The following is a 25,730-nucleotide window of genomic DNA, read 5'->3' on the forward strand; positions in this document are numbered from 1 at the left end:
TGCAGATTTGCATTCCTCTTTGATTTCTCATCTCATCTCATCTCATCTCATTATCTGTAGCCGCTTTATCCTGTTCTACAGGGTCGCAGGCAAGCTGGAGCCTATCCCAGCTGACTACGGGCGAAAGGCGGGGTACACCCTGGACAAGTCGCCAGGTCATCACAGGGCTGACACATAGACAACCATTCACACTCACACCTACGGTCAATTTAGAGTCACCAGTTAACCTAACCTGCATGTCTTTGGACTGTGGGGGAAACCGGAGCACCCGGAGGAAACCCACGCGGACACGGGGAGAACATGCAAACTCCGCACAGAAAGGCCCTCGCCGGCCACGGGGCTCGAACCCGGACCTTCTTGCTGTGAGGCGACAGCACTAACCACTACACCACCGCGCCACCCTCCTCTTTGATTTGATTTTGATTTATTTATAAATAATAATCATTCAAACACTATACATGTAAATATGACAATTAAAAACCAGGATAACACATGAAAGCAAAATTGCTTATTTCCAGTGTGGTCCTATTAGTCACGTGGCAATCATGATTACAGCTGAAAATTTTTAATAATAATAATACTGACGGGAAAAGAAAAAATAATACTGTAACTACTACTACTACTACTAATAATAATAATAATAAAAAACAAAAAATAGCAAAAATATTAAAAAATAACATACTTAGAATATCGACTAGACCTAAATAATGATAGAAAAACCTGTGAGATAACAAAAATGACAGGGAAAACGGAAAAAGGACCTGTCTAAAAATACATAAAAGTGCTCAATTCCTGGCGATACAATTCACTAAAAAAATGACGCTTAACAGCAAATTTAAAACTAGTTAATGTCCTACATGATCTTATGTCAGATGGCAGATTACTGAATGCTTTAATGGATGCGATTTGTGATTTATTTTTTGTATTTTTGTACCCCATGTATGTCGATGTATGTGTTAGGATTTGTGACTTGATCTAATACAAAAAAAAAAAAGGTATGGAATTCAGTGAGGTAAAATTACTTTGCGAAACCCAAAACAAACACCGAATAATAAACTGAATTGGATGAGAACGAGTTCTACGTTCTCAGAAAAAAAAACACACAAAAATAAATAAATAAATAAATAAATAAATATAAACCCAACAGTTGACGTTCATTCATGAGACGAGCATTTCCGCTTCCGGGTTATCGATTCCAACTGCCATATTCCACTGATTCCGGGCAGCTCGCGCTTCACTGCTGGAGATTCTGTCGGTTGTAACGAGTTTCTTTTTTTTCCTCAGGGGATTCAGTGTCGACCAGTGAGAGGGAGGGAGAGAGAACGAAAGAAAGGAAGAAAGCAAGCGAAAGAGAGAGGTGTATATATATATATATTCGGGGAAAAGGCTGCGGTTTGTGAAACGAATCGTCAGGAAGGAAGAAAAATGACGACGCGCTCGGAGAGGGAAAAGGCTCAGAAGCTGAATGAGCAGCATCAGGCCATCCTGTCCAAAATGCTCCGGGAGGAGGACAACAAATACTGCGCCGACTGTGAGGCTAAAGGTGAGCAGAGCAGAGCGGGCGGTGTTTGGTGTGAGAAGGGAAAAGCACCGAGGTCTCCCCCAGCATCCACAGGGACAGCTTGACGCTGTTTAGAAGGACTCAAGTCTCGAGCGCTTGTTTATTTTGATTCAGTATTCGCCCCGGATGAGATTTAAACCTGCACACTGTCGGACTACGTAGTGTTCACTGGGCAGTGTGTGGCTCTCATTTCGCTCTGTGTGTTTATCACAGCAAGGCATCACTGATCCTGTAGTGTTGGCACACACTGCGGATAACACACACAGAGTGGAGTGGAGTCGAGTCCCTTTTAACAAACAGCTCTGATCCTTTTCTATGACGTGTCTATAAGTAATAGTTGAGCTCTCATCATAGGCAAATGAGCAGGGTGTGGGTTTAAACTTTAATCCCAGAAGTAATGCGTCATCATTGCGTAAGCAAGGTTTACTCTTTTAGCTCACGCCAGTATGATGAAAGGTGAATAAGAGATGCCTTAAAACTCTTTATCTCATCTAGATGTGGAAAATCAGCAGTGCTCTGAGATCTGTGGGCTGCTGGGTTATTTAAAGGGAGGGTAAGATGAGCCTGTGATGCTGCTTTACTTCTGTGCTTTGGCTCAGAGATCTCTGTCTACGGATCTTGGGTAGCATGGGATTTCATGAATATTTTAATACGGAACACAGATTAGAACACCGTGATCAGACTCGACAATATTTTTGCCTTTCATGATGGTTACAGGGGAGTTTGCATGTTCTCCCCGTGTCCGCGTGGGTTTCCTCCGGGTGCTCCGGTTTCCCCCACAGTCCAAAGACATGCAGGTTAGGTTAACTGGTGACTCTAAATTGAGCGTAGGTGTGAATGTGAGTGTGAATGGTTGTCTGTGTCTATGTGTCAGTCCTGTGATGACCTGGCGACTTGTCCAGGGTGTACCCTGCCTTTCGCCCGTAGTCAGCTGGGATAGGCTCCAGCTTGCCTGCGACCCTGTAGAACAGGATAAGCGGCTAGAGATGATGGTTACTAGAAAGGAGGTTGAGCTGGGTTTGAAGAAGAACTTCATCCTCTGCATTTAACCCATCTGAAGCAGTGAACACACATGCACGCGCACACACATCCAGAGCAGTGGGCAGCCACACTAACAGCACCTGGGGAGCAGTTGGGAGTCAGGTGCCTCGCTCAAGGGCACCTCAGCCCAAGGCCGTCCCATATTAACCTAACCGCATGTCTTTGGACTGTGGGGGAAACCAGAGCACCCAGAGGAAACCCATGCAGACATGGGGAGAACATACAAACTCCACACAGAAAGGCCCTCGCCGGCTGCTGGGTTCGAACCCGGAACCTTCTTGCTGTGAGGCGACCGTGCTAACACCACCGTACCGCCCCAAGAGAGACGGAGGTATGTGTTGGAACAGAAAGGAATGAAGGTGAGCAGTGGCAAAACAGGATACATGTGCATCAGTGAGAATGGGGATGAGTGTAGTGAAGATGCAAGGAGTAGATGTAAAGTTGGTGAATTCAAGTCCCTGGGGTCAACTGTGTGGGAAAATGGGGGCTGCTGCAGTAGTGAGGGGAGAAGGATTTCAGGAGTCATTTGTGATCGGGAAGTCCCAGCAAAAGTGAAAGGTAAGATGTATAAGACAGTAGTGAGACCAGCTGTGATGTATGGATTGGAGCCCGTACTCTTAACGAAGAGACAGGAGGCAAAGTTGGAGGTGGCGGAGTTGAGGATGTTATGGTTTGCGATGGGAGTGACAAGGTTGGACAGGATAAAGAACGAGCACATCAGGGGGACAGCACATGTGGAGAGCTTGGGAATTAAGCTAAGAGAGATGAGACTGAGATGGTATGGGCACATCCTGAGAAGAGATGCAGAGCATGTGGGAAGGAGAATACTGAGGATGGAGCTGCCACACAGACGAAAACGAGGAGATACATGCATGTGCTGAGAGAGGACATGAAAGTGGCAGGTGTGGTAGAGAAGGATGCGGAAGACGGTGCAATGGAGACGAAAGATTCGTTGTGGCGACCCCTAATTAGGAGCAGCCGAAAGATGGTCATTTTTGAATAGAATGCCTTTATTGCCACTGCACAAATGTACAACAAAATTTAGTTCATCATAGGGGAGCAAAGCTGCTGCATACGTGTGCGCTGCCACTCTTGAGCACTTCAGCCCAAGGCCGCCCCACGTTAACCTAACCGCATGTCTTTGGACTGTGGGGGAAACCGGAGCACCCGGAGGAAACCCATGCAGACACTGGGAGAACATGCAAACTCCACACAAAAAGGCCCCTGTCGGCCACTGGGCTTGAACCCAGAACCTTCTTGCTGTGAGGCAAAAGTGCTAACCACTTTCACCACCGTGCCGCCGGTCAGATTAGATTCTCTTTGGACCATTTAGTTCTTGCTGTGCTTTAGTCAGGAGACTGGCAACAGGGCAAGTTTGAGCCCTGAACAGTCGTCATGGACATTGTGTAGTGTTGTGGAAGAGGGTCAAGAAACTGTCAATCATAGCTACAGAAGGAACGTCAAGAAATGTTCTAGGTATTGTTAATACAAAATTCTGAAAAAAAAAAAAAAGACTTCGTTATGGCACATCCTAGAAGCCACATCGCTGTTCTTTGATTATGTTGCGCTACAAGGCTCATTTGTTGTTCCTGATGTTCATATTTGGGCCTGACGCTGGAAATTTGTCAGCCGCAAGAAAATGGTGTCAAAATCTGGCAGGATTTGTGTCGTCTGATCCTGGCGTTAGTTGTTTTTGTTGAGTGTGGGGAGAAAAACGCGTACTTGTTTATTTTATCCAGTAGTTTGTGGTTGGTTGTGGGACACTGAGGAGAGAGCTGTGCATATAGAAACAAGGTTTTTTCTTTTTTTGCGTGTGTGTGTGCCCTTCATACCATGCATGATGCACAAGGTGGTTAGTCCCAGTCTTAAAGGGAAATCCACCCTGATCAACTAGCATGTTCATCTTTGCAACCTTCAGTGACCCAAGATTTATTTTGTAATGAAATTCTGAGTTGATTTTTATTTTTATTTATTTTTTTAAAATCAACATGGTCTGTTTTCACTTTCCTACATGTGCTGTTTTGATAGTGGTGCAGCGGTTGGTTCATGTATACCTAAAGAGAATGGTGCAGCAGAGCTTTAGTCTGTATACTCTGTTCAAACAGATCAGCTTCCAAAGCTTCAACTTTAATGCCAATGCTGCCATCAATACCATTGTTTGTCATCTGGTAGGTAGCTAACTAGGCGAGCCAAAGTCTGGGCTAGTTATTTTACAGATAACCTAGCATTTTACAAAGCAAAATGTTTTGCTTTGTATAGCAGTCATGCGTTCTGAGTCCAGTGTTTATCTCCACTATGTATGTTTGTATTCCTTATTAATATGACAGTGATCAAAGAAGCTCTTGCTCTTTTGTTTAAGCAAAATCTGACTTCTCTTCCAAGATGTTGAATTTTCTTTTTCTTCTATTTAACCCTTGTAACTGTGCGATGTCCTCCTGTGACATCAGAGAGACAGCAGACCATTTCTAATTTCTGACCGCACCAACCAACAAAGCACCAGCATTGCTGACGCTCGTCACAAACACATTTAATGTGTTCCAGGTTAACTGACACGCTGGCACATGTATATTCAAAATCAGACAGTGAAAAGGACAGTCACTTCCTTCCTTGCTGCAGGCTTCCTCTTCATATGTGACCCATTTTCATATAACTCCTTCACCAGAACTGACAGATGTTATCTGTTAATTCTCACAGTTCGACTTTTGAGTTGGGATATTGTGTACAGGTTGCAGTGTAAAAGCTCTTTCGGTGTTTGTCGGGTGAGACGTAGGGCTGATTAAGGGCGTTTTATAAGGACTGTGCCACTGCAACATAATCTCTCTAAGGATTGAAAACATTCTTGGCTGATAAGTATTCATGGGACCATTCAGATACGTCACTGTTCCACACAGTCCACAATCGTCGTGTGTGTAGAAAATATATACAGGTAGTCGTTGACTTACGACTGCGTTTGGTTACGACTGACCGGTCGTAAACCGATCTGGTCGTAAGTCGGCCTATGTTAAATGAACGTAAGTATATTGTGATGTGTAATGATTATTGTAATCATCTTAAAGTCTTATTTTATCAACATTTTCTTATTTCATTACCTTGGCTCATTATTTGGTTTAAGTCAAACACTGCATACTACACTGCGTACAGTACAATTCGTTTAATATGTGCAAAACAAAAAATACAAAACACAGGTGTGAAAAATAGAAAACATTTTAGTTTGAAACGTACCAAAATACAAATGTAAAACATAGCAAAATACAAAACTTAGTGACCGCTGGCATCACTGGTGCTTGGCTGTGGGTCGTCTATGTCATCATCAGCTGTTGCAGCGCTTGGGCTGGCGGGAGGATTTGCTCGTCTCATAAACCAGAGTGCGCGAGCGAGACTGTGCGTGTGCCTGGAGCTGGGGTGGAAACTGTTGTACGCGGCGAGAGGCGCTGCCGGGAGCTGGGGCGGAAACTGTCGTATGCTCAGCTGGGAAACACTTGCCAGTCATAACCAGACGGTCATAAGTCGCATCGGTTGTAAGTCGACGACTACCTGTACATGCGTGCATACACGGTGCCCTTGATTATTGGCCTCCTTTGTAAAGATGAGTAAAAAGGGTTAGAAAGAAAATCCACCTTTTGGCGAAGTAGCTTCATCTCACACTGGAAAAAAAAAATTAGAAAAATCCAACCTTTAATTGAAATTTATTCAGAGAGAAACAAATCCCTCATGAAGAAATAATTATTTGCAACAAAAACATGCCATAATTATTGGCAACCCTGCATTTAATACTTTTCTACGACCTCTCTGCCAGTAAAACAGCACTGAGTCTCTCCTATAAGATTTTATACGGTTGGAGATGCAGATCAGGGCGTCTGAGACATTCCTCTTTCCACAATCTCTGCACATCATCCAGGGACCTCGGCCCTCTCTTGTGCTCTGTCCTCTTCAGCTCACCCCACAGGTTTTCAATGGGGTTCGGGTCAGGGGACTGAGATGGTCATGGCAGAAGCTTGATTCTGTGCTCAGTAACCATTTTTGTGTTCATTTTGGACAAATGCTTCGGATCATTGTCCTGCTGGAAGCTTCAATGACGACCCGGTTTTAGTTTCCTGGCAGAGGCAGACAGATTTTGATTTAAAATGTCCTGGTATTTCTTGGAGTCCATGATGCTACGTACAGTAACAAGGTTTCCAGGGTCTTTGGAGGAAAAACTGCCCCTAAACATCACAGAACCCTCACCATATTTTACGGTTGGGATCGGGTTCTTTTCATTATAGCCATCCTGCTTTTTACGCCAAACCTACCTTGAGTGTTTATTACCAGAAAGATCCATTTTTGTTCCATCAGCCCATGGAACACTATTCCAATCAAATTGTAGTAGTGTTTTTTGTACACTTGGTGCTGACGTTTATGGTTAACTGACAAAGTTTTAACTTTATTTTTCCCCCCTGACATATCTTCCAAATAACCTGTTGGCACAGAGGTGGTGTCTGCTGGTGGTTTTGATGGTCTGATCTTGGAAACCCCAAGATTTTACTTTTTTGTTGTAATTCACCAACAGTGCTCCTTGGATTATTTTGCCTCTCCCTAACCTCTTCACTGTACATGGGGGCAAAACAAACTTGAGTCCTCTTCCAGGCAAGTTTGTAACTGTTCTAGTTGGTGTTCAGACTTTTATTATTGCCCTACGAGTAGAAATGGACATTTTCAGACAAGTAGGGGAGTTTTTTTTTAAATAACTATTCCCTGACTTATGAAGATCAGCACACTTCTCCCTCATTTGGTTTGTGTGTTTATCTTTCCCACATTGATGGATGACTAACCCTGTGTCTGAACTCACTTGTTCACTACTCACTATATAGGGAATTACTATATAGAGGACTATATAGTGAGCTTATTGATAAAATGGAAAAACACTTTTGGACACAACATCGTCGCACCATTATTTACGTCATTACTGTCGCACAATTAAAACATGCCAGATCAATCGGCTGGTGGGTTTTCAAAATAATAAATACACGCATGTATTGTGATAAATACACATTATACTGAGCGTATTTCTCATCTCATTATCTCTAGCCGCTTTATCCTGTTCTACAGGGTCGCAGGCAAGCTGGAGCCTATCCCAGCTGACTACGGGCGAAAGGCGGGGTACACCTTGGACAAGTCGCCAGGTCATCACAGGGCTGACACATAGACACAGACAACCATTCACACTCACATTCGCACCTACGCTCAATTTAGAGTCACCAGTTAACCTAACCTGCATGTCTTTGGACTGTGGGGGAAACCGGAGCACCCGGAGGAAACCCACGCGGGCACGGGGAGAACATGCAAACTCTGCACAGAAAGGCCCTCGCCGGCCACGGGGCTTGAACCTGGACCTTCTTGCTATGAGGTGACAGCGCTAACCACTACACCACCGTGCCGCCAGCGTATTTCTCACATTAATAAATACAAAGTACTTTGTGTCTGCTGCATCTTCAGTTCTTTTAAATCAAGGCTGAATACTTTGCTGCTGCCTTTTATTAAATCGAATTTGAGGCTTTTGATTTGATTTCTTTCAGCATGACCACAATGCATGATGGGATATATTATTTGGTTAGAGACCATTGGTTGTATGCTATTTTTCGTGATGCATTGTGGGATACTTTGAATGTACTATGTAGGATGTAATAATGCTCACTATACATTTGGACATCACTACAAATGGCGACCTCACTATATAGTGAGTAGGGAGTGATTTCGGACACAGGGGTAAGGGAATTTGGCCTCCGTGTCACCTCATATTTGTTCCCCAGTTTATCAGGAAGTCATAGATTACAGCTTGAAAGTTCCTACACATTCCAGTCAACTCAAGAATACACAATTTTAAATGGGAAACATGCTTCGGTTAGTCAGCTTGTGTTCATTAAAAAATTTTCAGGGGTGACAATTATAGCAGCACATGTTTTTGTTGAAGATGATTTCTTGATGAAGGATTTTTTTTTTCTCTGAATAAAATTTCAATTAATTTTGAAATTTGGCTGATTTGTGTAGTGCAGCAAGTGGTGGATTGGTCTCATTTTTCAGTGTGAGATGAAGCTACTTCACCGAAAGGTGGATTCCCCCCCCCCAGGCCTTTTTACTGATCTTTTCAAGGGGTGCCAATAATTGTGGAGGGCTATGTATGTACATTTAATTTAATCTACCTGGTTTAAAAAAAAAATGATGGCGCCTTGGCTGATTGTGTAGTGCAGCAAGTGGTGGGATTTGAAAGCACTGGCAATAGTTATGACTCTGAGGTCCATTGCGTCACTACTGGTGCATTAGATTTAATTATACATACTCGTGCTCAATAAGAAGTACATTTTTATATTTTCTTTCTCTGGTTGTTGAACAGAGCTGTAGGGAGCTGTGAATAAAAACCGAATAGCCCAGACAAATGTGCTTGCTCTGAGTGCCAAGTGGCTGATGATGTACGGAGACAAAATTAAACTTTTATATATAATATTTTAGAGGCGGCACGGTGGTGTAGTGGTTAGCGCTGTCGCCTCACAGCAAGAAGGTCCTGGGTTCGAGCTCCGGGGCCGGCGAGGGCCTTTCTGTGTGGAGTTTGCATGTTCTCCCCGTGTCCGTGTGGGTTTCCTCCGGGTGCTCTGGTTTCCCCCACAGTCCAAAGACATGCAGGTTAGGTTAACTGGTGACTCTAAATTGACCGTAGGTGTGAATGTGAGTGTGAATGGTTGTCTGTGTCTATGTGTCAGCCCTGTGATGACCTGGCGACTTGTCCAGGGTGTACCCCGCCTTTCGCCCATAGTCAGCTGGGATAGGCTCCAGCTTGCCTGCGACCCTGTAGAAGGATAAAGCGGCTAGAGATAATGAGATGAGATGAGATATAATATTTTAAACCAGAGAAAATTAGTGTGGCGTTCCCGCCCCTTTCTTTTCTTTTTTTAATTTTATTTATTTAATTGGCTGGTGGAGCAAGAGGTTTCCGCGGTTTGCCCACTCTAACCCTACCTTCTAGCTCTGGTTTCTGTCTCGCCCAGTTTCCACTGTGACGACACAAGCTCTCAGGTATCTGTAGCGCAGACGTGCCTCACTGCGTACACTGCCTTGTTCTTTCCTTCCTGTTTACGTTCTGAATTGTGTAATTGTGCTCCCTGACTGCACTGTATCACTGGCATTAGAAGCCCTTTATAGAGCTGGAGCGGTAATTGTAGCATTTTCCGTCCTGAAACGTGTCCTGGTAGGCATCAACTCTCCCTCTTTCCCTGCGTTCTTTCCCTCTCTTTTCCCCTATTTCTCCCTCTCTCTTTCCCTGTCCCTCTCGCTCTTTCCCCCTCTCTCTCTCTCTCTCTCTCGCTCCCCCCCCCCCCCCCCCCCCCCCAGTAGTCACATATCCTGTGTACCCAGCTGGCTGTTTGTGGAGCTGAGGCTGTCTGTGTGCTGTGCTGATTACTGCTGTTGAGTATGAGGGACAGGATGATGCATTACTGTCTGCTCGATAAACCGAGCCAGATAAAGGAAGGGGCGTATTGTGTTCGGAGGGCTTGGGTGGTGTGCATACCATGTGTTTTTCAAGTTTGCAATCTAAGTGTTCAGTCAGATATAACTGAGCATCTTCAATCCAGAGGGTTTTTACACAGCCAGCATTCTTGCTCCTGGCTTCTCCCTTTTGTACACGTACTCCTGCTGACTTGTTTGCTTTGTGTTCCGCTTTTGCCCTGTAGGTGTTGGAGGTGCATGTGTGTGTGTGTGCGTGCACGCCTGTCCTAAGTTACATAATTAATGAGCACTGCTTTTAGGCTTGTATTTCTCATGCACTTCCTGTTGCTGAGTGTTTAGCATAAACGCCACGCACTGCAGGGCAGATGTGTTAATACTGTGAGGTACTGACTGATTTCACCTTCAAAAGAACCGGCTTAATGAGCACAACCAGCCTGTCTGCTGCTTAATACTGGTGCTAGCCAGGGCTCGTTAATGAATCATACCTTAACTATGAGGATGATCTTTGGCTTCCTCAGTTAATTGAATATAATTGGCTGTGAATTATTGGTGATCTTGTTTGCTTTTATTATTAATTACTAGGGCTGTAACGATATGCGTATCGAAATCGCGATACGCAGAGCCACGATCCGTATCGCGATACAAGAAGGCAGAATCGCGGTACACCCTTTCAAACTTCTCCTCAGCCCAAAAACAGAGGTGCTTCCAAACTTCAATTTATGAATACTTTACTTTTTATTTAAATTACATTTTAAACTTACTTAAATTACTTTTTTATATCTATTAGTAAGTCGTTTTTTCGCCGACCTGCGACAATCTTCTGCGAGTCACGCAACGTCCACACTCGCCACTGGCAGAGCATTCATTTCTTTTAAGCGGTCGCCATTCTGGTTGCGACGCGGGGAGCGAATCTGTAAACAAGCAGCTCATTGGCTGGCTAGGTGCGCCACAAGCCAATCACAATCACTTGACCGGAAAGGCATGCAGTGTTGCCAGATTGGGCAGGTTTAGGTGCTTTTTGGCTGGTTTTGAACATATTTTGGGGTGGAAAACGTTAGCAATATCTGGCAACACTGAAGGCATGTCTGCTTGGGCGGAAGCCTTCTGCGGCAGTTACATTTTGACACGCGAGCAACGTTTCACTATAAAAATTCCGTAATTTCCATCTGTTTTCCGCGATCACAGAAAATCATTGGCCCTATGAGAGTGAGACAGTGAGAGAGCCACCACCCCCCCCCCCCCCCAAAAAAAAAAAAAAAAAATCTTAACGGATTTACACGATTTGGAAAAATGACTTTTTCCGAACCGAAAAAAACAGAGCTTCTGGCTCAACAGTATTTTGAGAAATAAAACAATCTTTGGATATACATTTGTTCATTTTTGCATACATATTACTCATTCTCTGCAGTGGTCTGAATTATTTGTTATTAAATAGTTAATGTAAGTAAGTAAATCTCATCTCATTATCTCTAGCTGCTTTATCCTGTTCTACAGGGTCGCAGGCAAGCTGGAGCCTATCCCAGCTGACTACGGGCGAAAGGCGGTTTACACCCTGGACAAGTCGCCAGGTCATCACAGGGCTGACACATAGACACAGACAACCATTCACACTCACATTCACACCTACGGTCAATTTAGAGTCACCAGTTAACCTTAACCTGCATGTCTTTGGACTGTGGGGGAAACCGGAGCACCCGGAGGAAACCCACGCGGACACGGGGAGAACATGCAAACTCCACACAGAAAGGCCCTCGCCAGCCCCGGGGCTCGAACCCAGGACCTTCTTTCTGTGAGGCGACAGCGCTAACCACTACACCACCGTGCTGCCCGGTAAGTAAATGTTAAGTCAAATTTACTACTTTAAAAAAACATTTTAAAAAAATCGTGGGCGTATTGAGTCGTGGGTCAAAAATCGTGATACGAATCGAATCGTGAGTTGGGTGTATCGTTACAGCCCTATTAATTACTACTTGATTTTTGCTTCTTAAATAAGTTTAGGAATCCGAAAGCTGTAATTTGGTGTACATGGTCGATATAGATGGTCCTGTGTGGTGTTATTGCTTGTACTCGTCTTAAATCGTGTAAACATGAACCAGTGTGGCGACTGCACTGTGGACTGTCAAGTATGTGACTAATCACCACTTCAAATCAAACGTCCTCTGTTCAGAACACATGGCCCGAGTTCAAAGTGGTGATAGGAGTTAAACAAAACATAACGACATTGACTTGATGTCCTGTAGTCATGAACTGATTATTAATTGGGGGCTGTTAAGCATTGAAAGGTAACAATCACCATTCAGTCATAATTGCATATCCTTTATAAGCATGGAATTTTCTGAAACTTGTATACAGGGGTGGCAAACAGTACATACAGTACTGTGCAAAAGTTTTAAGCCTCACTCACAACCCACTGTACGTGCTGCTACGGGCAGTCTACGGTAAAAAATTTGGCCAAACCGTGCTTGAGACTTGCGTGTGTTCAGCGCCGTAGAAGGTCGCAGACTGCCCGTGGAGACTTCTGGTCCTGCACATGCAAATTCTACGGGTCTTGCGACAAATTAAGAACGCATACAGTACATATGGGACCCGTACTCCTTTCGTACACCTGAACCAAGTCAGTAGCGCGGCTAGCAGGGGCTTTTTGCGATGACCGTAAGACGCACGAGTGACGCACGGTCATTGTATGAGTGACGTGCCTCGGAAATACTACACAAGTATTCCACGCTTGCTATTTGTGTGGCCCCCAAGACGGAAGTACATTTCACTTTCTACTCCTATGTGTGGTGTGCACGCAGCGTGCAGGCAGTGTGTGTGACACAAGGGGCAAGACTCTGGGTATATATGTTGGGAAGGAACCGATCATGTAGCCTTGTAGAAAGGAAGACCACCTCATTTGCTGTTTGAGTATATATTAACTTACCATGCAAATGTCAAATAATAAAACATGAGTGTAAGGGAATAACGCATTTTATTACACCTGTAAAAAATCCCAACTAAATAGCCCAACAGTTTGAGCACTGATACACTTTGACTTCGAGCTACTGTCCTGCTCCTATTCCTGCTGAGTGGTGGGACAGGGTGTCAGGATGTCCTTGTCCTAATCACTGAGCATGGCATAATGGCCTGACAGCGATGATGGGAGTGCAGTGTCCTTGCTTTTGGGTGTCATTAGCTGAAACATGCATGAAAATCAGCATATATAATGTGTAGTGGTTAGCGCTGTCGCCTCACAGCAAGAAGGTCCGGGTTCGAGCCCCATGGCCGGCGAGGGCCTTTCTGTGTGGAGTTTGCATGTTCTCCCCGTGTCCGCATGGGTTTCCTCCGGGTGCTCCGGTTTCCCCCACAGTCCAAAGACATGCAGGTTAGGTTAACTGGTGACTCTAAATTGACCGTAGGTGTGAATGTGAGTGTGAATGGTTGTCTGTGTCTATGTGTCAGCCCTGTGATGACCTGGCGACTTGTCCAGGGTGTACCCCGCCTTTCGCCCGTAGTCAGCTGGGATAGGCTCCAGCTTGCCTGCGACCCTGTAGAACAGGATAAAGCGGCTAGAGATAATGAGAAGAATGAGAAGCATATAGATACTGAAATGAATATTTAAAGCATGTGTATTTGCCTGTGAAAATCCCTCTGGCGGGTTGCTGTGCCTTCTGCTGGCTTGAAGGCATACTTCTCCCTGTCTGTGCAGGGCTTGCCGGTGCTGCTACCATCATAATCAAATTCTTCCTCCTCCTCCCCCTCTGCTGTTTCAGACTGGGTTACTTCACTTTTGCTCGCTTCTTCTTGGGTCCCATTTTCTAAACTTTTAAACTGAGAATTTTTCAATTTTTCCCACAAAATATCCAATGTTCTTCAGTCGAAAGACAGATGCAGAATGCTGCAGACACGCTGGTTTTATACCCACTTCTGGCTTGCATCACACGCAAGTTATGAGTGATTGTAACGTGCTAATCACATGCATCACACACGCTTCGCAAGTGCGGCCCGAACTCGTAACGCAGGAAACTGGTAAAATGCAAGTCTCACACACTCCACACTCACTGATCATGTCCGTCAGATATACGCTTTCCACGGGCTGACGGCGCAATTTTTCCCCATGCCTCGAGGAAGTTAGGTGTGCAACCTGTACTTGACAAGTACTTTGCCCGTACTCCTCCCCTCCGGGTTCACCATGACCCTGTGGTACAGCTGCGAGCTACCAAACCCTGCGACCCATGCATGTCAAACACTTATGGCGGTTTGTGAGTGAGGCTTTAGCTATCGTATTTTTTTTGGGGGGTGGGGCTTTTTATTGGATAGGACAGTGTAGAGACAGGAAATGAGCGGGAGAGAGAGACGGGGAGGGATCAGGGAGGGATCGGGAAATGACCTCGGGTCGGAATCGAACCCGGGTCCCCGTATTATGGTATGGCGCCTTCTCCAATTGAGCCACGACGCCCCCCAGGTATCGTATTTTTGAGTACAAACTTTGTTATAGTTTTAATTTTATGACTTCTATATCGCATTAGTACAGAAATCTTTTAGGTTTCCAGCACAACATTAAATGATGGTGAAAAAATGTCACTAAAGAAATCAGTGTATTATATAAGAGGCCACTTTTCAGACAAAAACCATAATGAAAGCTATTGGGTTTCTGTAGCAAAAAATGAAGATGCAAGTGTGACGTCAGTCTACAGAAGAACTGTGGCTGGTTTTGCAAGACGCTCAGTAAAACCTACAGCTCATTTCCTCACTTCTTCCTAAACTGCAAAGTTGTATCTGAGACGACTTTATAAGTAAAGGGTCATCATACCAAATATTGACTTTCATTTATTACTGTGTACTGCTCTTTATCGTATTTTTATCCCTTCTGGCATATACTGCGGGGGGATGGAGCTATCGCTCGCGTCTGTCCATTTGTAAACATTTTAGATTAGATTCAACTTTGTTGTTGAACATGTCACAGGTACGAGGCAACGAAATGCAGATAGCATCTTGCTTTATCTGGCCTCCACTGTGGAAAATTTTTTTTGATTACAGTTCAAATGCTTTTGTAAAATTGATTTACGTATAAAATAACTACATGAAGAATTAAAGCCCCTCCTTCACAGATGAGTGAAAATATTGAATAAATTTCCTCTTTTTGATTGCTTGGGTTAAAAATGCCAAATTATGATGACTGAATTGATTATTCACTTAAATATGAATAATATGATACATTTTGGGTATTTGATATGGCGAAATAGGACACAATGGAAAAATCAAGAACACACCGGAAAGATGAGAAAAACGGCGGTGGTAAAAGAACAGCGACTGTACCGGCTGAAGGTTGCGCGGGTCTCTGCTGCGGCACGCGAGCAACGGGACATCACTACCGCACCGGACAGAGCGCGGGGGCGGGGCAAAATGACTGGCCGTAGATTCTATCAAAAGGTCAATCTAAATTGACCATGGTTGCAAAATATTGGCCAAAAATACGCAAACACTACGAAATATGAAAGATGAAAAAGAAACATTCTGTTGCCTTATACTGCAAGACTAAAACAAAATAAAACCGTCAAAACTCACCTTTTCAGTGATAACGTCCGAACAGATCACCCACGGAAGCATGATCAACTTCTAACTGTTGGAGTGGAAAATTCCATTCTACACATGCAAATTGTTAATGTGTGTCCTTCCACGCACACAAATAACACACTACGGTAAAAAATAGACCACAACTCATTTTATAGCTCAGAAATTCATACAAGACCAGCTACCATCGTAACATTCTATACCTAACTTTCATGTTTCGTTTTAAAAAAACAAAATCGCAGATTTATAACTAATTTTTTTTTTTATGGCGTAGTGATTTTAAGTTACTACTTTTGGTGAGGTAGTGACCTCGACCCTCAGGCTTTCCGTTTAGATCAAAACACACGATCGTATTGGTTTTGGGTTTGCGGAAAATGGAGTTACGACGGTGATCAAATATTTTGCATGATGTTTTATTACGGTTATGATTATTCTGTGAGTGCACCAATCCTTAGGTGTATAAAGTTACAACTTAAAATACAATTAGTGATAACTGTAGACTTTTCAGTGGACTACAACCTTTTTAAGGGAATGCGATGTAGTCAACTATTTATCATGTCCCAGATCAAGCCGCCATTTTTGCCAAATTCTGAATATTCACATCAAAGATTATTTTATCTGTATTTCTTTCATTTTATTTCAAATTAAAACCATCACCGTTCAAAACCGTATAGTTTGACTGTGAGTATATTTAGTGGGGTACCCCCACAGTACCCAGTTTCTGAGACAGACCCAGATACAAAATGTGGTATGAATAAACAGTAGTGCAGTGAAGTCAGTTCAAGTCAATTCAGTTTGGTGGGGGAGTTCAGCAGTGAGACAGCTGAAGGGGGGAAAAAAAAGAAACAAAACTGTTCCTGAACCTGGTGGTTTTGGTCCAAAGGCTCCTGTAGCACCTTCCAGAGGGCAGGAGAGTGAACAGTTTGTGTGCTGGGTGGCAGGAGTCTTTGCTGATGTTTATGGCTCTCCTGAGTTATCGCTTCCTGTAGATGTCCTCAATAGCAGGAAGTGAGGCTCCCACGACATGCTGGGCGATTTTCACCACCACCTGCAGTGCCTTCTGGTCCGAAACGGAGCAGTTCCCATACCAGACTGTAATACAGTTGGTTAGAATGCTCTCGATGGTACAGCGGTAGAAGTTCACCAGGATGTCTGAAGAGAGATGGTTTTTCTTCAGAGTCCTCAAGAAAAAGAGATGCTGGTGAGCCTTCTTGACTAGGTTGGAGCAGCTGGTTTTCCAGGTGAGGTCCTCCAAGATGTGGGTCCCCAGGAATTTGAAGCTGGTCACACGCTCCACTGCTGCACCGTGTGTGTGTGTGTGTGTGTGTGTGTGTGTGTGTGTGTCAGCATTCCTCCTGAAGTCCACGATGAGCTCCTTGGTCTTATTGGTATTGAGCAGCAGGTTGTTCTCTCTGCACCACACAGCCAGGCGGTCCACCTCCTCCCTGTAGGCTGACTCATCGTTGTCCTTGATGAGGCCTATCACTGTGGTGTCCTCTGCAAACCTGATGGTGTCCGTGTAATGTACAGGTCTGCAGTCATGAGTAAAAAGAGAGTAGAGGAATGGGCTCATCACGCAGCCTTGTGGTATGCCGGTGTTTAGAATGAAGGTGGAGGAGCAGTGATGGTCTAAACGAACATGTTGGGACCTACTGGTTAGAAAATCCAACAACCAGTTGCAGATGGGAGCACTGATGCCCAGATCTGTGAGTTTGGTGATGAGCTTAGAGGGGATGACAGTGTAGGAAATGCTGAACTGAAGTCCAGGAATGGCATTCTGGCGTACGTGTTGCCATTGTCCAGGTGCGAGAGGACAGAGTGCAGTGCTATGGAGACTGCATCTTCTGTGCTCCTGTTCTTGTGGTAGGCAAATTGGTGGGGGTCCAGGGGGGAGACAGGATTTGAGATGTGCTAGGAGAAGCTGCTCTAAACACTTTGTAATGATGGGGGTGAGTGTTACTGGGCGGAAGTCGTTGAGATATGCTGGAGTGGAGTGTTTTGGTACTGGCACAATGGAGGTGGTCTTGGAGCAGGTCGGAACAACAGCATGGGCCAGAGACATGTTGAATAAGTCCATCAGGACCCCTGCCAGTTCCCCAGCACATGCTCTGAGCACATGTCTGGGGATGCCATCAGGGCCTGCAGCTTTGCGTGGACTGATCCTGCTCAGCACTGCTTTGACATCAGTGGGGGAGAGTGTTAGGGGCTGTAGTCAGCCTTGCCCTGGATGCAGGCTCCTGGTTGTTCTCAACCAGAGCATAGAAATTGAGCTCGTTGAAAAAGGAGAGATCAGAGGATGGGAGGGAAGGGTTGTTGGACTTGTAGTCACTGATGACCTGAATGCCTTGCCACATACGTCGGGGGTTGGAGAAGTGCTCCTCAACCTTCTGTTTGTAGCAGTGCTTGGCCTTCTTGATGCTACGCTTCAGGTCAGCTCTGGCTATACTGTAGGCTTGTACATCTCCTGATCTGAAGGCAGTGTTGCGGGCTTTCAGCAGTAGACTGACATCTCTGTTCATCCAGGGTTTCTGATTTGGGTACAAGGAGATCAATTTCTGGGTGGTGACGCTGTCTATGGTGGTGATGTAGTCCAGTACAGAGGAAACGTAGCTCTCGATGTCTGTCTGTGTGGGATTTTAGTTTTCAGAGCATAACTCAAACTATTGGGAGTTTTTTCACAAGACCTCAATTATGTGAAGTGGCTAGAGTTGACTTAAAAAAAAAATTCCGTATTTCCCTGGCAACCAGTTCAACTTAGGAAAAACTTGGAGTAGGGTTTCATGTGGGGGCTGGGGGGAATGTCGTCATCTGATGACTCTTGTTAATGTAGAAACATTTAATTTTGTTATCTTTCCATGTATCAAAGACTTTTTGTGCAGCACTGTGTGCGCGTGCTCTCGCATGCATAAATAAATATTTTACACAGTGGTGCAGAGATGTGAAGTTTATCTTCAAGTGATATGCATCTGTCTGTCATCATGAGTGAGCGATGTGAACGAGTGACTATGTTTTCAACATGAGAAGGTAAACTTCGTCACCGTGCAATGTTCGTTATATTATATGGATACATCCACGAAAAAAAAGCCACAAATTAATCAAAAGAATTTTAATTTTAAACCGGTTCGCCATTTTGACAATGTGTGTCTAGTCAGTGGGAAAACACTGGGAGTGATGTCATCAGAGTGAAATATCGGGGAATATGTCCCTCAGATCCGTGATGTGTTTCATATGAAAAATGCTAGTTTTTCAACACGAGAAGATAAACTTCATATCTTCAAGCTAACTTGTGATTTTATTTTTTTTCTTTTTATTATATAAACACATTCACAAAGTACCCAAATTTATCAAAACTCGTTGATTTCCTCATGAGTGACCTATTGAGAAAAATATGTCAGGGTTTTGGTTCTCCATGTCCTGGCTGTAGCTCGTATGAAAAATATGAGTCGCATGTTTCCCAATAGAATACTCGTCAGTGTGTGTGTGTATTTTGGTTCTAACTGCGTTTATAAGTAATGGTTACTAAGCGATTTGGTTTTATTTTGATTTATTCTGTATTTTGGACGAAGTACAGCTTTATGAAATGAAAGGTTGTTGATTTAAAAAAAAAAAAAAAAAGTACCATAAACCTTTGCATGACTGAATAATTGCGATAAAAACAGAAGATGATCATTACTAAAGCCTTGTGCACATTTTAGAGAATAAATGGTAAAAATATCCCCCCCGACAGTGTGTTGATCAGGCATCATGCTGGATTGATTGGTTTGATTGGCAGAGTTTTGGGCCCGTCCGTGTTAACATCTCAGGTTTATGTCCAGTTCCTTTATGGTAATTCAGCGAGTCAGACAAACTGAAGTTAAAAATACTGTTTTTAATGTAAGTCATGTGTGAGTTTCAGTGTAACGATGAAGTCCACATGCTGCTCGACAAAATTCTGTCAAAATCGTACAGTAATCTGCACTAGTATGCTGTGGTACTATTTGAACATTCTACACGGTGAGGAAGTATGTGGCCGAGGATGGAGCCTGTGATTGTGTCTAATTTGCATGTGCCCTTTTGAGAAGATGCGGAAATGAGTAGCACTACTTGATCAAAACAAGATTTGCATTCTGTAAGACCTGACTTCACTGCATGTGGGTCTTTGAATGCGTTCACCCTTTTGATATCGACGGAGAGTGCAGTCGGAGTGTATACTCGACCTGGAAATGCCTGACATTCCTGTACAATGTGCACTCAGTCACTGATTTAGTCAACAGGTTTTAGCCTTCAGGTATAGAACAGGGAGCAGACACGACTCCTCAACCTTCAGGAATTCTCTGAATAGTTGACCGTTTGACAGTCTTTCGTTTTTAGCCGCACTGTGTTCGAGCGATGAAGGGGCTCTTTATTGTCTTGATCAAATGTTTGAGCTAAGCAAATGGGGCAAGCTTGTGGAGCTGATTTGATGATTTATTTAGTGGTTGCTGAACATGCACAGGTTTTTGTCAGTCTGAATACTTTCATTACAATTGCACAAGATTCCAAATGAACTGTTTACAGAGGCGCCAACATCTGCGGTTTAACCGTGGCATTTACTTTCTTTGACCCTCTGGTACAGTCCCTGTGTCTGAAATCCCTTACTGCTCACTGTATAGTGGACTGTATATAATGAGAATTATTGCACCCTATATAGTGGACTCCTAGTATCCCACAATGTGTCGGGGGCGGGGGGGGGATAGTGTACAACCAATGGTCACTAACCAAGCAATTTATACCATCATGCATTGCGGTCACGCTGAAAGGGGGGAAAAAGTGTATTGGCGATGAATGGACAGAGGAAGAAACACGCATTATAAACGGACATTCAAGTATAGTTAAATAGTAAGAGAATAGAAGATATTCTAAAATGGACTAAGACAGATAAAATACAAGAATAAGTTACAGTGCAGAGCGAGGAATTAAATCAAATTTGAGGCTTTTGATTTAATAAAAGGCAGCGGCAAAGAAGAAAGTATTCAGCCTTGATTTTAAAAGAACTGAAATGCAGCAGACACACAGTACTCTGTATTTATTAATATGGAAAATGCGTGCAATATGTTATTTACCAGCTGGGAGGTCCGTATTGTGAAATACCATGACCAAGGTCTTGAAAGTACTGAGCGAGGCCCTCTGGGCCGAGGTCAGTATTCAAGGCGGAGGTCACGGTATTTCACCATACGGACCGACCTTAAGCTGGTAAATAATATTTTTTTTTCTTTACCAAATTCTAACAGAAAACGAGAGCACCCGAAAGGGAAAACCGAGCCGCCATTTTGAATCCTCATTCATGGCTGTCATGCAAATTGCTTCCTCCTCGGTATACAAGTGCACTTCCATGGCAGGAAAAAAAAACATTTTGCCGCTGTAGGTATCATGCCGCCATCTTGTGTCAGAACTACAATTCCCAGTCCACTTCCGTGTGACCTACGTCACGCGTGGGCGGGATCATCTACGTCATCATACAAGGAAACATAAAACAATGGGACAACGCTTCCATCTTTGCTCTCTCACGTCTGGCTTCCGATGGATCTGGATGTATAAAGAGGCGCGCTGTCCACCCCAAAAAGACGTCTTTCTTGCAAGAGCCATCACTCAGCGCGATTTTCCTTCTTACCCTTGGCAAAGGTAAATTCTAGAGTCGCGCGATCTTTAAACTCAACCTGAGTTACAACTGGCATTAGAAGTGACGTCACGACTGCAGCCCAGGCAGTCAGAAGTTAAGAAGCGATTGAATGCTTTTTAACTCAAAAGCGCTGTGCATCTTATTCTGATCAGAGACTTTTCCTCACGAACGCTGAGATTCGGACCAAGAACCCTCTGCTTTCCACGGGAACCACCCAAGTGCTCCGCTGGACCCGAAAGTTTCTACGCCTCCATCACGAGCGGCTCACGTGCTCCCACGGCGAGGCCCGAGACTACACCGGCGAATAGTTCTTCATATCTTGCTAAAGGCAGGATTAAGTAAGATTTTGGCATTTGGGCATAATTAGGATAGTCTTAGGAATTTGCTTTTATTTGAAATAGTGTGAATTTAAACCCAGGTTTATCTGTTACACTGTTAGACACGCAGCGTGTTGATTTATTTTGTTCTATGTTCTCTCAATTGTTTAATAGATAGGCTGCGCATGCTTCTCTCTCTCTCTCTTATTCTGACTAACACTAATTTCTTTATCATACATTTTGACCTTATCAAGGTTTCAGTGAGTTTGGTAATGTTATGAGTGTGGAATCTTTTTGTTACTGAGAACACGTGCTCACCAGGCCTGACCAGGCCTGATACACTTTAGATAGCTTCCCTTTGTCTTTAGCCACACGTGCTCAGTAGGCCTCACCAGGCCTAACAAACACACTAGCTAGGCCATAGGGCCTTTCACAAACACACTAGCAACACAAGGCTAATCTAGGCCTCCACCACGTGTAGTTAGCTACACGAGGCTCAACACAGAGCTAATCCTTTGTTCTGTTTAGATAACATTCTTTTGTTTAGCTACCAACAAGCTAGGCCTCCACCACGTGTAGTTAGCAACACGAGGCTAAACACATGGTCAAGTCCTTCACACTCACTCTCTCTCACACACACACACACACACCTCACGGCTTGTATATATTGATTTATCTTTTTATCTTTGTATAATAAATTCATTTATTAAACAAACTGTTTATTTGTGTGAACAATATCTGAAGTCCCCAATTTTCTCAAAGAATTCAAAAAGGGTGCGTATGTTATGTAATATGGTAAGTGATCGTAATAATTTGAAATGTACCATAATTTAGCTGTTTGGTAGCTTATTATTAAGCACCAGGATTAATGGTATGATTCACTAAATGATTCATTGAACGATTCACCAAATGATTCACTAAACGATTCATTGAATGATTCACCAAATGATTCACTAAACGATTCATTGAACGATTCACTAAATGATTCACTAAACGATTCATTGAACGATTCACTAAATGATTCACTGAATGAGACTGATTCTATGGTATGATTCACTTCAAGTGAGTCAAAGTAAATGATTCAATGGGATTGATTCATTTTAATTATTAACCTTCAAAATTTAATGAGACTGATTTAACGAGATTGATCACTTAATTTCAATAATTAACTGATTGCACCCACAGCCGCCTATGTAGTCCCCTATTTATACAAATAGGAGTCATTCAGGATTCAGCCATGTTTTTGCTTGGTGTTAGCAAGTTAGAGGTTTTTAGCTTTCTCCTGAAATGTTTTCTTTTATTTCTTCTTCCTCAGGGTAGTAAAACTCACTTTCGCTGTGAAGACTGCTGTTATCGCTATGCATGCTGTAAAATTAATGCTATTCTCCTGAGAAATGCTGGCAAAAATTTATAAGATTTTTGATAATTTTATAAATAAATCTTATTAAAAAAAGATAAATGTTGACAAATGCTGCTATGTTTGTTGTGAACGAGCAAGTCGCCAGAGGTCCGTAACTGGGGTCCATATCGTAGGATACGGACCCGCTTGCCATCCAATCAGAGCGCAGGATTTGGACTGCGAAAAAAATAAATGTATTTATCACAAAAATACATGCATGCATTTATTATCAGGGCTCGACATTAACGCTTGTCTGGGACAAGTGATACTTTGTCAGACAAGTTCATCGTCTCAGTTACTTGTCCGATCGGACAAGTGCCAAAATATGCCGATATTTGGGTTACATATCAAATTTATCAGTTTATACACATGATTTCCGAAGAATCTCACTTGACACATTGCTTTGATGAATCGCCGGATGTTTCTATTCAGAAAGAGCGATATGCGCAATATTCAGACCCTCCAGGATTTCGCGATGTTGTGATTTGCAGCATCAACACAAATTCAACCAACCCCTGCGAATTCAGGGCGGTGTTGGATATAATTGCAATCACCGCAACTTTCCCGCAAATTTGACCAATCGTTGGTGTCTTGAGGTGACGTCGACAGACTACCTTCCGCCTTACTTCTGTGTATACGTTCAAGAGAAGCAGCATGTGCAAGTCAGTGTTTATGTAGGCTTAAATTCTGTTACTGAAAGTGTGATGTTTACAGTGAAGGACTGTGTGCACTTATTTATTTATTTTTTACTTAATACAAGAAATTAATGGATGCCAACATTTTTGCCAAAATGGTATTTTCCATTGTTCAGGCAGCTTCAGCATCATACTGTGAGATTCTGTTCAAATTGTTTTTTTTGTTTTGTTTTTTTTCTTCTATGAAGCCTGAGCCATTTATTTTATTAGTTTATAATTATTGTTTAATTTAGTCTTCAGGAGAGACTGCCTGCACACAGTACTAGTATTAATATATATTTTTTTCCTTACATGAAAGCTGAGGCATTTATATTATATTTTAAGGTAACTTCATGTTGTGCTGTGAGGTTCTATGCACTTTAACTTTTGAACCAACAGGTGCATTTGGATAAGTAAAGCCTATTTTTCTGCATTTTTGTAGTCCTGGTAATCTTTTATATTGGTAAAGTTGTTTATAGGACCATTTCTCAGTGTCTGTTTTTTTAATCAATAGTTTTTCAGTAATAACTTTATACTTAACATATCACTCAATTTTGATCACAAAAAGAGAAAATCGCAACAATTTCTCGCAACTTTTCACTTCCTCCCGCAATGTAATCGCAACAAAAACCTAAAAAACACTGCAACTTTCATCGTAATTTTTTGGGAGACCCCCCGCAACATCAGACATTTTAGCCCGCAACAATCACAAAAAAGGCCCGCGGAATCCTGGGGGGACTGAATATTCCACTTGCAAAACCGGCCAATACCGCTTCGTGTATTTGAGCTGACAAGTAAACGGTCGTTTATGATTGGTTTTAATCGTGTCATACACGTGGATTTGTTGACATTTCTGTTGGCGGGATCATTATTCAACTGTATACATTTACGTTGAGTATGTGGTAATTTCCAAATCTTTGAATTGTTGTTGTTCATTATAAAAAATTAGACATTTAGAACATGTCCCTCCTGAAGTTCGGCTTCACAAAGAAGTCTAGTGAATCCGAGGCATCTGGTGCAGAAAAGAGGAGGAAACGATCACAGCAGAACTATGAAAGCAAGAGAAAGCGGAAATTTCTCAATTCTTGGAAGGATGAAATTGAATGGGTCCAAGACACCGGAGATGGAATGCAATGTTCTCTGTGCATATCGCATCCTACTTACGCTGATGTCTCGAGCAGCATGTTTAAAGGTACAGCTTCATACAGGCGAGACATTCTAGTGTCTCATGGCAGGAGTACAAGCCACAAGCGTTTTTTTTTTTTTTTTAATAAATAAGTTTAAAAAAAAAAAATATATATATATATATATATATATATATATATATATATATATATATATATATATATATATAAAAATAAATGTATATTTTTTTTCTCTTTCCTCAAATTTTTTTTCAGACAAGTCAGCTTCACATTCGGACAAGTAAATGTCCTTTCAACTTGCCCGACAGGACAAGTGGTTTCAAAAGTTAATGTAGAGCCCTGGCATTTATTTTGAAAACCCACCAGCCGACTGATCTGGAACGTTTTAATTGTACGACAGTAACAACGTAAATAACGGTGTGGTAGTGTCCGAAAGTGTTTTTTAATTTTACCGTTGAGCTCACTATATAGTCCTCTATATAGGATTCCCTCGATAGGGAGTAGTGAGTGAGTGATTTCGGACGCAGCACGCGCTGTAGGAGAAGGCTGAAAATTGTCTGCTTTAAAAGTTAAAGCACCGAATAAACTTCGCCCTGCTGGTGGAAAAGGCAGTTCATTGAAAGGGAAGTGCATTTGCTGCTAATGTGGTTACTCCTGTATCACGTCTTTATCCAGGTGAACTTCGCCCTGTTCATTCATAGACCTCGGTTTTGTGAGGCAATGGGAAAAATAGTGAGGTGCTTGTTGGGGAAAACGCAGGGTAGCATCTATAATCTGTGCTGTTAACATGGAGTGGTCTCACCCACTGCGCTAGAGTTTGGGTTGTAAAATTTTCTTTTTCCCTGCTAGAATTTTCTTGTTAGCAGTGTTGACACCTCTGCTGTACCTTAAAGTGCATACCACAGGTAAATTCAGGAGCAAGATCAATG

General features: G+C 43.0%; 1 protein-coding gene across 4 annotated transcripts in view; it reads left to right on the forward strand.

The window, feature by feature from the left end:
* Positions 1 to 1,193: 1,193 nt before the first annotated feature.
* Positions 1,194 to 25,730, forward strand: part of smap1 (small ArfGAP 1) — a 275,166-nt gene continuing 250,629 nt past the window's right edge. For all 4 annotated transcript variants that reach the window (XM_060926022.1, XM_060926023.1, XM_060926024.1 and 1 more), the window contains exon 1: positions 1,194 to 1,543. In XM_060926022.1, coding sequence (XP_060782005.1) covers positions 1,426 to 1,543 — 118 coding nt within the window. In that variant the 5' untranslated portion in view covers positions 1,194 to 1,425. The remainder of the gene's footprint in view (positions 1,544 to 25,730) is intronic.

Source organism: Neoarius graeffei, chromosome 7, assembly GCF_027579695.1.
Source record: "Neoarius graeffei isolate fNeoGra1 chromosome 7, fNeoGra1.pri, whole genome shotgun sequence".
Lineage (NCBI taxonomy): Eukaryota > Metazoa > Chordata > Actinopteri > Siluriformes > Ariidae > Neoarius > Neoarius graeffei.